This window comes from Nestor notabilis, unplaced genomic scaffold (genome assembly GCF_000696875.1).
Source record: "Nestor notabilis isolate BGI_N333 unplaced genomic scaffold, ASM69687v1 scaffold11989, whole genome shotgun sequence".
Lineage (NCBI taxonomy): Eukaryota > Metazoa > Chordata > Aves > Psittaciformes > Psittacidae > Nestor > Nestor notabilis.
Genome location: NW_009945091.1, coordinates 1,153 through 15,600, shown reverse-complemented (window position 1 = coordinate 15,600; position 14,448 = coordinate 1,153). Strand labels below are relative to the sequence as shown.

Here is a 14,448-nt window from a genome sequence, read left to right as displayed (position 1 = left end):
GAACATCCTTATGAGGTCGGTTGATGAAGGTGGTGCCTTTACATGGGAGAGTAAAGGGAAAATTTTGCCCCTGGGAGCTGTGACTGTAGGCAGGGATGTGTGGCTGCCTCTAGAGCAGCATCTTTTGGAAGCAGGGAGATGTTGGGAGTGACAGCGTGTGCTTCGTAACAGAGCCTTCCACGGATGAAGGCTTCATCCTAGGAAGGATGAAGATAAGCAGAAATACCCACTGGAGTTGTGTACTCATTTAGCACTGCTGAGTGTGCTTGCAGCTATCAGTTTAAAGTTCCTTGGCACTAAACCCAGGCAAGTATTTCACACAACTTGACCCCAGGATTTTGTGTGCTTTTTTTATAATGCCCTGAATCTATGCTTCAGCACCAAAAGCAATGAGAGGAGAACGGGTTAGTGTTGCAAGCAGTCGTGGTTAAAAATAGGTGTGTTCCTGCACCCGCGAGCAGAGCTGTACCAAGATAATTTGAACTGATGTGAGCTTTCCTGCTTAATCCAGTCTAGGTGGGTCAGATGGGAAATGGGTCAAGGTGAGACCAGATAGAAGAAATGATTGGAAAATCTTAAGTCATGTTACATCCTGAACTCAAAAAGTAAATCAGATTTCCTTTGGTTTAAATATGCCCAGAGACAGAGCTCAGAGTCCTTGTGTTTTGAAATGCTTGAGTAAGTTTCTGACTTAAGGGTTCAACCTCCCCCGGTCATAAAAGTATTTTTAATATTCCGTTCAGGGTTTATGTCAGTGCAATATTGGCACATAGGAGTATGAGACTGCTTCTTATGAAACAAAACAGTCATTAAAATTACTGTTTAATGAAATGAGATGGGTCATTTCATGTCTTTCAAGAACCAAAAATCTTCTCAAAACGTGTGCGAGTCACTTGTGTTGCAGGCAGGCGTCCAAAACATTTTATGTTTCAAAAACTTGTTGAAAATAAACTTATTTAAGGAAACCACACATTGGCAGCAACCTCATGAAACCTGCTAATCCTTTTTTTTCCTTCAGCTTTTGTTGGTCTCATTTTCAGGTTTGTATCTGTTAAAATAACGGAATAGATCAGCTCCTTTGCTGTTTTGCCTCCTCTAATCTTGCATTCATTCTTGTATGGTTGGATGTCACACCTTGTAGGGAGCATTTAAAAAGAGAACTGTGAGCTTTTTGCTGGTTTTTTTCCTCTTCTTGTTTCTTTTTCCCCCTTTTTCTTTCTTTCTTCTCTTAACAATTTTACTTCTGGCTACAGAGTTCACTTCTGAGAAAGTCCCAGCTATAAACCATGCCAACCCTCTTGTCAAACCCTGCCCTGTATTTCCAAACCCAAGCACTCACAGACCATTGGAAGCGTGCAGAGCTCACACTCTGAACTCCCTTTCCTTTGACTATCTGCTACATCGAAAGCAAAAGGAGTTTAGTGCTGCTGCTGCTTTCAGGGTTAAACCCGTCCCTGCGCATCCGAGGTGCGGATTACCACCTTCCTCCCAGATCCCATTAGACACGTGACCCAGATGTATTTTTCCAAGCTGTGAAGCTGACTCTCTCCCACAGTTTTTTCCTGCCTCTCGGGTTCCTATGGTAACGATGCTCTCCCTGTCCTCCTCGCAGCGAAGCGCTGAAGCTGGCAGCAGCTCAGAAGTCCCAGCAGCTCGCAGCTTTGCAAGAGGAGAACGTGAAACTTGCCGAGGAGCTGGGCAGGAGCAGAGACGAAGTCACGAGCCATCAGAAGGTAGAGTGGCTGGGAGCTTCCCTGGTCTCTGTGCGCGCTGTTTCCGCTGGTGCCGGGTGACGTTGCGCTGCATGTTTGTGCTTGAAACAGGAGTTGTTCTGAGGATGTTGTAAAATACATTTGGAAGCCACCTGCACTGGGAGGTTAGAGCTGCAGGCTGGCAGGAGGTTGCATAACCCATGGAGGATACTTGGGAGGCTTGGGAATGAGAGTAAATTAAATAAGCTTTAGCCAAATGTATTAACAGTCACTTGCTGTTTCAGTCGGGAGAGATTTTGTTATACAACTGTGGAAATATCTACCCAGTACAAAGGAAATCTGTTCAATTCTCCTTATTCCTGCTCCCCCTTCCCACTAAGCAGAAGAGTATTTAGGATGATACTGTTTAAAATACTTGGTTGGACTCTGTCTCTAAAGTGCTGGGCACGTGTGTGCTTGCTTGAACTTCATCTTGCATGTGTACATGAGCAGTGCTGCAGCCAGGTAGTGGGTACTGGGGGACGAGGATCGGTGTAAGATGGTTTTGTAGTGGTATTTATAGGGGAGAAAAAGACTCTCTTGAATTTAACTTTCTAATTTTTTACTGTTACATTTGAACATGCTGCTGGAATCAGTATGGGCTCAGTTTCCCAGCCTGCAGCACTGGTACTTGCCAAAAGAGAAATTAGATTTACAGTTAGAAAACACAGTGGGTTTGGTTCTCGTGGAGCAGTTCCAGTGACAGCCACGTGAAGAGATCTTTGGAAGATCTTGTCCAAAAGCAAGAATGCAGAAGACATGGATTTATCTGTTGCCTTTCTGAGGTAGCACTGGTGCAGAAGAGGGGGCTGTGCCTGTTCCCAGGGACAGCGGAGCAGATCTCCTCCATCCTGCAGGAAAGCCTAATATTTTTAAAGCCAAGAGGCTGGTTTCTCCTCAATGGTCTTGTTTGGAAATACCGAGGATGGGCAAGTAAAGATCTGTCCAGTTTCTAAATCCTTTTGGCTGCTGACAGGAGTAATGCATGAGCTCCTTCAGCTTAAGGAGCCTTTGGAGATGATGAACAGGAGTCCCAGACGTGTGGGCTCAACCACTGACTCATACAGCATCTGAGTAGTGGTGTGGTAAGAGAACGCTGCCATCCTGAACAGCCAGTGGGAGCTCTGCTCCCCACACCCACATGGGATCTTAAATTATTTCAGAGTCTTTGAGGCAACCTGGTATTTTCAGAAAGAGTTGTAACTGGAAAAGGATTTGGCAACAGGAGGGATGGCTGAACCTGTGACAGGGATTAGTCAGTCGTCTTGCAAACTGGACTATGCCCAGTTCACCTGCACCACAGCCTTTTCAGCCTGTGAGGAGACAGCTCCAAGATCAAAGATCTGGAGGATCTGCTAGAGCTTGGAGAAACCGTCTGTTTGCCTTCTGCAGCCATTCATGTTGCATTTGTTTGCCTTCTGCAAGGAAAATGGTCTGAATCTTGGAAACATGGGAATGCCGCCTGTTGTATTTCCTAAATGTAGTATTTGGGCTGTGGAGTCTTTAGGTCTAGGGAGCTGCACAGCCTCCTGAAAGGCTGGAAGAGGCCTTTTGGTATTCCAGGGGGCTCTGTTGTGGCAAAGGGAACAAAGGCAAAATGGTATCATTGAAAATGCAGGTTCCTTCCAAGTGTCATGTAAGTAACGAGAGCAGCTCTTCTCAGCTCAGTTGCTCAGCTCTTGTTGGTGAAGCATGCACTCTGCCTGCCCAGAACTGTTGTATTCCCTGAGGACTTGGGAATGGAGGCAGATGTTCTGCTATAAAGCATTCCCTGTCTCTTCTGGAGGACATGAAGTACCAACCATCCTTTTCATTCTGCTGTTATCCTGAGGAACAGGAGTTTGCTCTTGTTTCCTGCAGAACCTGAACTTAAGTCCCCTCGTTCTGCCTCTGCTGAGTTCTCTTAATGAAATGGCAACAAAACCAGCCAGCCTTAAGGATCCTCACACTTGGGTTAGCACAGTCTCAGGGTCCCCACCACCACGTCTGCCCTGCTGTCACTTGGGTGCGTGTACTCCCTGTCCAGGCACCAAGCTGCAGTGAACTTCGGTCTCCCTTAGTTCTGGCGGTCCATGGAAAAAGATTTCCATGAAGAATTGCTTAAGTTGTAGAGCTCAGGCATTGGTGGTAGCAATGAAGAGGTCTGACAGAGCAGGATTCCTCCTGGAACTGCATTTTACACAGTGGATACTTAAACTCTGGCAGGAGGGGGGAAAGCTCAGCAAGCAGCAGCGCTTCAGTCCGTGTGAGCGCCGGTGCATGTGCCTATTCAGATGCAGTAAGGAAGGTAGCGAGCATATGGTGTGAGTATTTTGAGCAGTCACTATGGTAACTATAAATTCTAGCGAGTGTGTAGTCAATTGGGGTAGGGAATCTGTGGCTGCATGTGACACACTTTGCAAAATTAATGAACACTCTTTCATGAATGATTTATCCTGACATCTAAAGGTTAAAGTGGCTTATGCTGAGGGGCGCTTCACTGTATCGATCCATAAGTAATTAGCTGTTTGTAATTAGTTAAAGATTCACACGCAGATAGATATTGAGCTTGGGGAACTTTTCTGGCTTCAGTTTATTTGTGGTGGCATTTCGGGAGCCCCAGACCTGCCAAGGTGTTTTAACTTCACTGGAACCCGTGCAGAAAGAGCTATGCTAGCTCAGCTGGTCCATCTTTTATTAAAGGTATGTGAGACGTCTGCTCTGAGGGCAATGAGGGTGAGCAGATTGCAGGATGAATGTGATGAGAGAAGGGGTGTCCTTTCTCCTCTTCTACCAGAAAGCTACTCAAGGCTTGATCCACGACTCCGTGCACCTGCAACAGGGGTCTGGAAGCTGCACAACCCCCCTGACATCTTGTCCTTTTCTCTTCTTTCTTTTAAATCCACTTCTGTCTTGGTCTTTATAAAAATCACTCATCTCTCCACAGCCAACCATGGAACTAAAAGGGAGGAGACACAGGGTCTATGCTCATAGCCTGGGAGCATTCCACAAATGCTGAAGGATTTTCCAAGTTAAACAGGCACCACAATCTTTTCCTAAAAGAAGCCTTTTAGGAAAGCATCACAGAGCACCGTGGGCATGGCCTCTGGTAGCAAAGGGTGGACAATGTCACTGTGAGGTTTGTCCAGTTCAGGTGGTGGTCAAGAGCACAAACGCTGGGAAGTCAAGCTTTTTCTAGGATGAAATGAAATGATTTGATTGTGCATCATGGCCAGGTTGATGCTGCACAGTGTAATGTTAGTGCTGGTAGAGGAACAGTAGCCCAAAAACCAGCTGGAAAAGGCTGATGCACAAGAGACTGCAACATGAGCCTGAAGGAGGGGAGGGGCCATGTGAAATAGGTGTCAGAAAGGGGGTTCTGGGGAAGCAGCTGAACATTGAGCAGCTCTTTGGGAATTTACAAGTGAAACACTTCTCAGAATTTTCCTACCCTTTTTTCCCTCTCTGTTTTTGTCACCTGTCTGTAGGGGGGTTGTAAAGGCTGCCTTTACAGTTTTGTTGTATGAATTATGGTTGGTTGTCTTGTTTTGCTTTTCCTGTTGGTTTGCACCCCAAGAACCTGCAGCAGCAGCAGTATCTTCAGCTGAACACCTTGCTAGTTCTAAGAGCTTACGGTAGCCCCACTGAGTTAGAGGTTCAGGATACAGTAACCAACACCACACTGACAGCTTTAGGGATCAATAATTTATCTCTAAGTAACAGCACAGTAACCAATACAGATCAGTAGCACAGTTACCCAGGTCAGAGCCACAGCAAACCCAGTAATTCACCAACAGTGGGCTAAACTCAACAGCCAGGCACACCAAGGCTTATGGTTCTCTTTGCTGTTTAAGGCAATACCAGCCTCACACTTGTGTGCACAGAACATGGCAATGCTGTGTAAAGCAGTAATAGCCCCTCACAAGTTGATGTTCTTGTCGCTGATCACTTTGTGTAGAAAATCAAATACTTTGAGGGGTTTTAGGCTCTGTAGCCTCTCTCATGTTTGTTTTATGATGCTAATGCTGCTCTGATACATTATACCGAGGAAGCAATCCTTAGTGTGTTAACTGCAGTCTTTTTGTACTTGTGTTTTAGCTGGAAGAGGAGAGATCAGTACTCAATAACCAGTTATTAGAGATGAAAAAGAGGTAAGTTGGTTTTGCTGGCGTGTGTTTAACTCTACAGTCCTGCAGAAAACTTCAGAAAACTTAATAGCACTGCTGAGAAAGCTGTTCTTTTCTGTTGGTGTCACAGTTAAAAGTGCTGAGGTTGTTACACACATTACAGATGGTAACTTCCACGTCTGCTTTATTAAAAGTGTGAAGGGAATGTAACTATTCATGTAAGCAGTGGTAGTTAGCTTTTCCTGTTTAGTTACACACTCGTGTGTGGTAGTAGTTGTCTTTATTTCCAGTAACCAGTTCTGTGTCTGGGTGTTGTCTGCTCTGGAGTACTGGCTTGTCCCTCAGTCAGATAAAAGCACACACATACAGATCTGACCCATCGAGTGCTTAAGGAATAATGGAAAAAGACAGTTAAGCTAGGATTGCTATTTAAAAGCAGAAAGAAAAGCAGCAGTTACTCAGCATTGAATGGATTGTTCTCATAATCCTGGGCTGTTGAGTTCCCTGTGGCAGTAGCTATTGCAGTTCATTCAGCACTGTTTTTAAACACCAGGAGGTTTGTCCTGGGTGACTGGGGCATCCGTTTGTAAATGGGGCTGTTCAGTAAATGGTCCCGAGTGACAGAGGTCACTGGCTTTGTGCAGTATGTGTATGGAAGCTGATGGGCACAATGTCTTTTAGGGAAATGTGGGCTTTTCAAAAGCAGTTACATAAATCCTTAGAAAAAGACACAGCTCTCCATGACACCTCCTGTGTGCCAGGAAGGACAAACCAGCTCTCTTAAACACCCTGAATTTATAATGGCCACAACAAAGAGCAGCGAGGGGCGCATCCTCAGCTACTCAGTGTTATACACTGCTCCCTGTTTTAGTCCCTAGTAATCTCTTACTCAGGGGGTGGGTCATGCTCTGGTACACCTTGCTCTCCTCTGAAGGCAGCCGGGTGTGACACAACAGAGAACGTACAAGTTGGGGCTGTTGTTCTGCAGAGAGGCAGGAGCTGAACCTCCAGCTTTGAGCAGCTGCATCAGCAGCCTTTAGCCACAGAATAGAGGAAGTTGGGGGTTTAAGATGAGGTGGAGGAGGAGGCAGGGAGAGAAATCATCAACTGGTGTAAATACCAGTTGACATCCACACTAATTATGATGTTTACACCAGCTGAGGATCATCTCCAGTGTATTTGATACGGAGGAAGGGAGGGGAAAGGAGGATATTAGTGCTGCTGACAGCTTAGAGTGCTGTTTATAACCTGATTTAATGTGTTTTAAAACATGCATTTTAAATCGTGTAACTCCCAAAAGTTACTTGAGGAAAGGAAGGAGGGATGGGGACCCAGGGTTTGTTCAGTACTTTCCAGCAGTTTATTTCATAGCATACATTTTAACAGGCAAATTCTTTACTTAGTTATACAAAGAAAGGTGTATGGCTCTGATTTTCCTGTTTCTATGCCGTGTGAGCTGTCTGAAATAATCTCAGTAACTGTGAAATCATTACAGAGCATTTAAACATCAGCTGGTTACACTGAGATGCCCAGGTTTGTCACTGACTTGGTGACATTCCTCAACAGTGTTGAATAAACTCCAGCAGAAGGGATAAACCCAGTAACAGTCAATGTCACCGGCACAGAATGCAGGCTCTAGGGGTCAAAACATACCAGCATATGACATTATTTGCTAACAAAAAAAGAATGAAGAGCTAATTAAAGTTTAAAAGTCTTTCTAAATTCCCAAATTCCACTGGAGTTGGTGATGAGATGAATGATGATTTCTTCCTTTTGTCTTAAGTATTTGAACCAGCAAAGTATTTGAGATACTGAAGGAGACATCTTCCTGTTTCAGTTAGGTCAAATCTCCAGCAGTAGTTTTCTCACCTTCCTTCCACCCCCAGCAATTCTTTCCCTCTATTTTAGCAGCTCCCTGTATGAAATAGGCTGGGAGTGACAGGAGTTTGAGTGTAAGGGGGTTCTGTGTTGCCTCAGGTTCACTGTGGGTTGCTGACTGTCTTACTGTCTTTGAGCTTGCGCTATTTATCGATACTCATTTCATTCCTCTCTCTTCCCTTTCCTACCCTTGCTTCCCTTGCTATATCTGTGTGTCTTTAATGGTAAGACTCAAGAAAGTCTATCCACGTTACAATAAATAATTATTTTTCTTTCTCTTTTTTTTTTTTCTTTTGAAGTAAAGTTGTTGTACATATTTGGCTGCCGTTGTCCCTTGGTGTCTTGCTTTTGTTTTGTAAAATACTCAGCAATATATATACACATATTTAAAAAGTCTCTATTTTTTACCAAAACAAATAGCCCCTTGGGGCAGATTTAGTTCTTCCTTACAGTATTTTGCATTTCTACTCCATGTTTCTAACGTGGTTCTTGTTATCTTGCATTTTCAAAGCTTCCCCAGTAGCACTTTAAGGTATTTGCTTCATTCTTAGAACTTCTTATTTTCGTAGTAAGGGAAGAATCTGGGTGATTTTTTAATGTGAAACCAAAGCCTCCCCCCCCGGCTCCCACTGCTCCAGACATGCTTTAACCTCCTCAAGAAAGTGAAATGTTAAAATGGTGTGTGAAATGACAAAGTCATTTTCATTGCTGTTTATCTCTAATCCCTGCTGGCAAGCAGATATTTTGGGCTTGAATTGGCAGGGGAAAAGTTCAGGTTCACCAAATCCATTCCCTATTTTTTCTTCCCTGATAAAATAGTTTTTCTTGCAAGTTATGACTATGTGACTCTTTCACATGCAACATACACTGTGTTTACTGTCTGAATCACACCACTAGTGATACTGAAGCATCACTGGGGCAGACTCTCAGCTGATGCTGGAAGTGAACTGTGGTCCACACTTACGTGTAAGACCGTAGTGACTTACACCTACTATAGCTGTAGGTCATCCAGTTTCAGCATTTTTGAGGGCCTGCAGCTGGCTCCTGGAGAAAGGGAAAACCAACACTGCAGTCCAGGGACATTTTCCCCTCTCGTTCCCTCTCCTCTTCTCTTGTTTCTCTCCCCTTGTGTCACAGTATTCTAGACTCCTACATTGAATCTGTAAATACTTACTTACATGCTCACAAACTGTTTGCCTTTTTCAACCACCTAAATGCTTGGGGTGCTTGAAACCAAGCCCAGTAAGTGGCAAGTGAACCATTTTTGTAGAAAACCCGTATGTTTGGTCTTGATCACGGAGATGAAGCTCTGACCATCAAGTGGAAACCTTGGCTGAAGAACAAGTTCTTGAGCACGAGCCGAGTCACTGGGGTGTCCCTCTGCCCCTCTCCAGCTGCCTGTGTAGCACAGGAAGCTCAGTGAAAGCTTGGGTACAACAGAGCTTGCGAGCAGCAGCTTCCAGATGAACATTACAGTAAATGCTGGCTCTGCAGCTCTGTGCAGCTCTGCTCTGTCCCATGCCTCGGTGGCACGTTTCCTTCCCCCACCACCACCCTGCGCTTTTGGTTCAGCTCAGCAAAGCATTTAAAAACATGGGTTAGGCCAGAGCCTGGGTGTGATCCTGCCAAGACAGACACTACCATCGTGCTTTTAGTGCTCTGCTGAATCAGGGTGGGCAAGGAGCTCTGTTAAATGCCATTACCCTTTTGGGTTTTACTAACAGGAGTATAACTTGTATTTGAAGGCCAGATTGTGCAGTCTGCAATTTGTTGTGCTTCTGCTTCTCTTAATTCTCTCATTGTAAAAAGTATACCAAACCCAAAGCCAACCTTTTGGTTCTTGTTTGGTCGCTGCATCAGCTTTTCTAAACCCCAGATTCTCCACTTGCTGCTTCCATTCCCGAGTATAATCTTAACAATGAAAGAATTGCATTAACTGTGCTCTCATTGTTGAGTTTCCTGTTGAGTTTCCTGTTGAGTCGGTGAGGTTTATTGTATTCCATGCTCTGGGTATCATGGCTCTCACTAACTGCAGATATTGTGGGTATGAAATTTTTCCCATTTCAATTAAAAGCTGTCCCTACCTCCTGAGCATCGTCACACAGGGATGTGTTCTGCTCCTGACCCCCTGAACAGCCCTCGGGGAGGGGAGGGGAGTTACTTCAGTGAAACCATGAAGTCATTTGGTACCTTTGAAGTATTGGCTCCTCCTGCTTTTTGTGTAGAGGGTGGGCATCCAGGCAGACTGGTTTGTTTTCAGCCCTCCCCACTAGTAACACGAGGAGCAGCTCAATGCTGGTGGCAGTGAGAGCATCATCGCCTACACCAAGATGTATGGAATAGAGCAGAAAGGTGGCTGTGCCTGCAGGAGCTCAGAGAGCAGGCACCTGGCTGCTGGGCTCTGCTCAGGGCTCTGAAAAGCAAGTTCCTCCTAGAGAATTCCATGTCGATTTTGGAGTAATAACTTCTTTATTATTACTGTTATTATTATTACTCATTTTATAACAAAACCAAACCCTTTCAGCTTGTGGGGAACTTTTGTAGCACTAATCCTCATGTCAGGGGACAGTCACTCATCTGTGTGTTTTGTGTGACCTACCAGGAAGGCTCATTAGCATCACTGTGAGGATGTCATAGCTCTAGTGCCTTAAGATGACAGGAATTGTGGGCAGAAGTCGTAGCTCTTACTAGCTCAGCTGAAAAGGTTGGGAAAACAGGGCATTTATACACAGAAGGGGGTTGTTCCTGCTTTGGTAGGTTTCTTTTTAACTCTTCTTCCATGAAGTGAAACAAATCCCACATGGGTTTGTGCTGAGGCCCAGAAACTCCAAGTACGTGTGTCAGGAACTAACGATGACACTGAAATTAGTGAGGACCAGCTGATATTTCCAGCATCATCCATGCTTTGCATGACAACTTGTACAATGAGCTTTGCATGTGTGTTTTGTTGCTTGTTAATAACTTTCAAGAAGTAACAAAACTCTGAAGTCAGGTTGTGTGGAACATTGTGCAACATGTTTGTTTATCCTGTATCTCCCCAGTCCGTTAACTTGCTTCTTTAAATTCAAATGGCTACGGTGATATGCAGATTCTGGCATGTACTTCCTAGGTAAAGTTTTTTGCTTTGTTTCCACAGTTGTAACGTCTGAATTTTATGTACCTAAAATCCTAGTCAAGTACAGAATTAAAATTTGCTTGTTAAGAACCACTTCTCAGTGGTTTATTTCTACCAGGGCTTTACCTTAGTGGCTTGTTTTCACTTAGAGTTAAATTAAACTTCTTTAAGGCAACCACAATAATCCATTCTTTAGGTGATTTCTGGTTGTATTTGGTTTTCTTGTAGAGAATCAACGTTACAGAAAGAAATTGATGAAGAGAGAGCATCTTTACAAAAATCCATCAATGTTACTAGTGCCTTGATCACACAAAAAGATGAGGAACTGGAAAAACTCAGAAACGAGGTAAATGACAACAGTGGGATGTTCCTTCACTTCAGCCTGAGTTATGGCTGGGAGCCCACAGCTTCGTGTGCTGCTACTGAAGAGTTGGCTCATGGTCTTTATTAATGTAGCATAACCTTAGAGGTAAATCTTCAGCTCTCTGGGCCTCGTTAGGTGGCCTCCAGCGTGTACTTCTGGTGCTGGTTTAGCCCTTGCTGCTGAGGGTGTTGCCCGGGTGCCCTGAGTTCATTCGGGAACGTCGGGGCATTCTCCGCTCTCTCCCCCAGATCACAGTGCTCCGCGGAGAAAACGCCTCTGCCAGAACCCTGCAGTCAGTGGTGAAGTCGCTGGAGTCTGACAAACTGCAACTAGAGGAAAAGGTGAAGAACTTGGAGCAAAAGCTCAAGGAGAACAACGAGCAGCCTTTAACTGTAATGGGCTCCTCAGGTAAGAGCAGCCTCTCCACTGGCTCTGTGCCTTCAGCTTTAGTCTTGTAGATTGTTGCAGCTGCCAACAGACGGTGAAAGGAGGCTTGAGGAACCTCCTGAGACATGGGAGGTTCATCTAGTTCATCTTCCTGTTGTAGGACACACCTAAGACTTGGGTGAAGGAAACCTGAAAACATGAAAGCTGCCAACATGGCCTGTTGAACCCCGTTGACACCGGGGTGGGGGATGATCTGAACTGAGATAAATCATGTGCATAAGCCATAAAACTTTATCCTGTTCATGGTGTGGCTTCTGTGCAAGAGCCTCTCTCAGACTGATTTTGGGTTTCCCTGCTGGTGCCGTGTAGGCACCGTAACAAAACCACCTCCCTGAGCACAGGACGAGACTCCCACACTTCATACACTCATCCTTGCCTTATGTGGAGCTTCTTGAGCTCCATCTCAGCAGCAGAGGATCATTCCTCTGAGGGTTTGTGAACCTCAGCTGTCACCTACACACACATTTCATGCATTCTAGTAAGTAATGTGCAGTATTTAATATGGAGCAGCCAAAACAAGTCCCCCAAAAAGTCACCCTGACCTTACACTGAGTGATCAGAGTAAGAGTAGAGACTTGTACGTGACTTCAGCTCCGACTCAGCCATCGTACGTGCCGTATTTTATCTTGGGTTTTTTTTCCTTTAAAGGTGACATTGCTGCTAATCTACTTCAAGATGAAATCGCAAAGGAGAAGCAGGTATTTGATGTGAACCCCCAGCACAGAAAGCGGCCGCGTGGCTGCAGGCCCAGGAGATGCTTCTCAGAGACAGTTCCTGTCAGATTTTGTACATCGGGATGATACTGGGCACATTTATCTTGTAACCACCTGCTTGTGAAGGGAGATATTAATGACAGGGAATAGTAAGAACCAGGGGATGAGGGTACTGGAGAAGCAGCTCTGGTGACGGGAGGAGGCGAGCAGGAAAGCCGGGTGCTGGGCTCTGATGTGCAGCCCGTTGGTGCGGTGCAGCCCAGCAGAGCACGCTCAGGAGCTGCTCCCTGGATTCTTTCCGAGGGTTCCTCGGGTGTGAATGAGGAATAAGGTGTGGGCCACCTGAACCTGCAGTGCTGGGGAACGGGCCAGCTGAGCTCCTGTGCTACTTCTGAGCTCCTGCAGTTGGAAATGTTGGTCTTTGCTGCTGCTTAACTGCAGAACTTTACTCAGAATGAGAGCTGGCACATGCAGTGGAGCAAGGAAGCTGCTAAGTTCACATGTACGGGGTAACAGGAGCCATGTGTGTCAGTGTGATGGTGAACTTGTGAAGCCTGTGACAAGGAATGCCTAGGAAGTGAGGTTGGAAGAGAAGCACCTTCTACTCGTGACTGCAGTCCTTGTTAGATCACTGATGTCCTTCCTAGTGTGTGCAGAGATCAGAGGTCTGTAATTAACAGTCACTAACCACCAATCTCTTTCTGGTTTTCTGCCTCCTTGAATTCCCCTGCTGATGGCAACCCTTCCTCCCAATCAGCACGAGGTTTGTGCCACTTCTTGGCTTCCTTTCTCTTATTCACTGTGTTGATTTTGCATTGCTTGATTCCGTTCAGAGATCTCCGTGGGAGATGCTGATGGGTGCGCTGTGCTCTCCTGCTGCCCCTCGGGAGGGCTCCAGGAGTATCCAGCAGAGCTGCGGGCTCAGGGGCGCAGGGACACGGTTCTGATCCGAATTACACGTGGGATTTGTGTTCAAAATGTAGCCTTAGAAAAGGAAGTCGAGTGGCTTGAGACCCACCAAAGTCTGTCAGAGGGGTTGGCAGGGAGGAAGAGCCTGGCTCCTGGGCAGAAATCGTGCTGGGGGTTTCAGAGGCCCTTTGGGATGTTCCCATGGCTTGTCCTGTCTGTGGGAGCGCTGTGTAATACAGGGGTAAGAGTTAATGCAGGGCTGTGCAAGTCAGTCTGAGGGTTATTCCTTTGTTGCTCGCTTTCTCTGAAGTCCAGACATCAATCTGCTGATTGTCCTTCTCGACTATTGCAGATCGACTTCCTGAATTCAGTGATAGTGGATCTGCAGAGGAGAAATGAAGAATTAAACTTGAAAATACAACGAATGTGTGAAGCAGCCCTCAACGGCAACGACGAGGAGATCAATAATTACGACAGGTATAAATCCCAAAGGAAACCTTGGCTTGTGTTGGGAACTGTTGGTAGCAGTCAGCTGCACAGTGCACCAGCCTGGTGGGAGCTGCTGGGAAGGAAAAACACAGCATTCCCTTGAAGTTAGCAGTTGAACCCAGCCTTATTTCAGGTCCAAAATGATTCTTTGATCATCAGTCACAAGCACTGATGTATCACAACAGGTTTGTTGTCGGCCTTGGTTAAGTCTGGCCCCTTCCAAGCTGAGGAGAAGCATCTTTGCTCTCAAGAGGCCGGAAGCTGCACTGAGAGGGGGGAGATCCAGCCTGGGGAAACTGAACTATCGCTTCAGATCTGTTCTCTCAGAGGAAAGAAGAAACCAGTTTGTGTGTTTCTTTTTTAAATAGCATCTGTCTTTGTGCCAGTGCTGACACAAACGGAGGAGTCTGTTTGGCAAACATTGCAGTGTAAGGGATTACAGGGGTAGCTGAGGTGCGCGAAGATCTTCAGAAGGGGTTTTGTTGACCACCTTGGCGTTTCCTTGGTCTCAGTAATCACCAAGCAGCTTTTTGGGCAGGGGAGGGACACGGGCCTTTCCCCTTTGTGAGTGCCCTGCTTGACTTGTGCTGGTGCCGCTCTCGCAGCGAGGAGGAAAGCCTGTCCAAGAAGAAACCTCGCCTCTTCTGCGACATCTGCGGCTGCTTCGACCTCCACG

At 45.8% G+C, this 14,448-nt stretch overlaps 1 protein-coding gene across 4 annotated transcripts in view; it reads left to right on the top strand.

Moving 5' to 3' along the window:
• Positions 1 to 14,448, top strand: part of CLIP1 (CAP-GLY domain containing linker protein 1) — a 54,909-nt gene that overhangs the window by 40,315 nt on the left and 146 nt on the right. For 3 of the 4 annotated variants that reach the window (XM_010022725.1, XM_010022722.1, XM_010022721.1), the window contains 7 exons: positions 1,613 to 1,733; positions 5,829 to 5,881; positions 11,079 to 11,196; positions 11,463 to 11,628; positions 12,310 to 12,359; positions 13,636 to 13,760; positions 14,378 to 14,448. The exon at positions 14,378 to 14,448 is cut by the window's right edge and continues 146 nt beyond it. In XM_010022725.1, coding sequence (XP_010021027.1) covers positions 1,613 to 1,733; positions 5,829 to 5,881; positions 11,079 to 11,196; positions 11,463 to 11,628; positions 12,310 to 12,359; positions 13,636 to 13,760; positions 14,378 to 14,448 — 704 coding nt within the window. Of the gene's footprint in view, positions 1 to 1,612; positions 1,734 to 5,828; positions 5,882 to 11,078; positions 11,197 to 11,462; positions 11,629 to 12,309; positions 12,360 to 13,131; positions 13,138 to 13,635; positions 13,761 to 14,377 lie in introns of all 4 variants that reach the window. The other variant, XM_010022723.1, reaches the window with a different exon arrangement.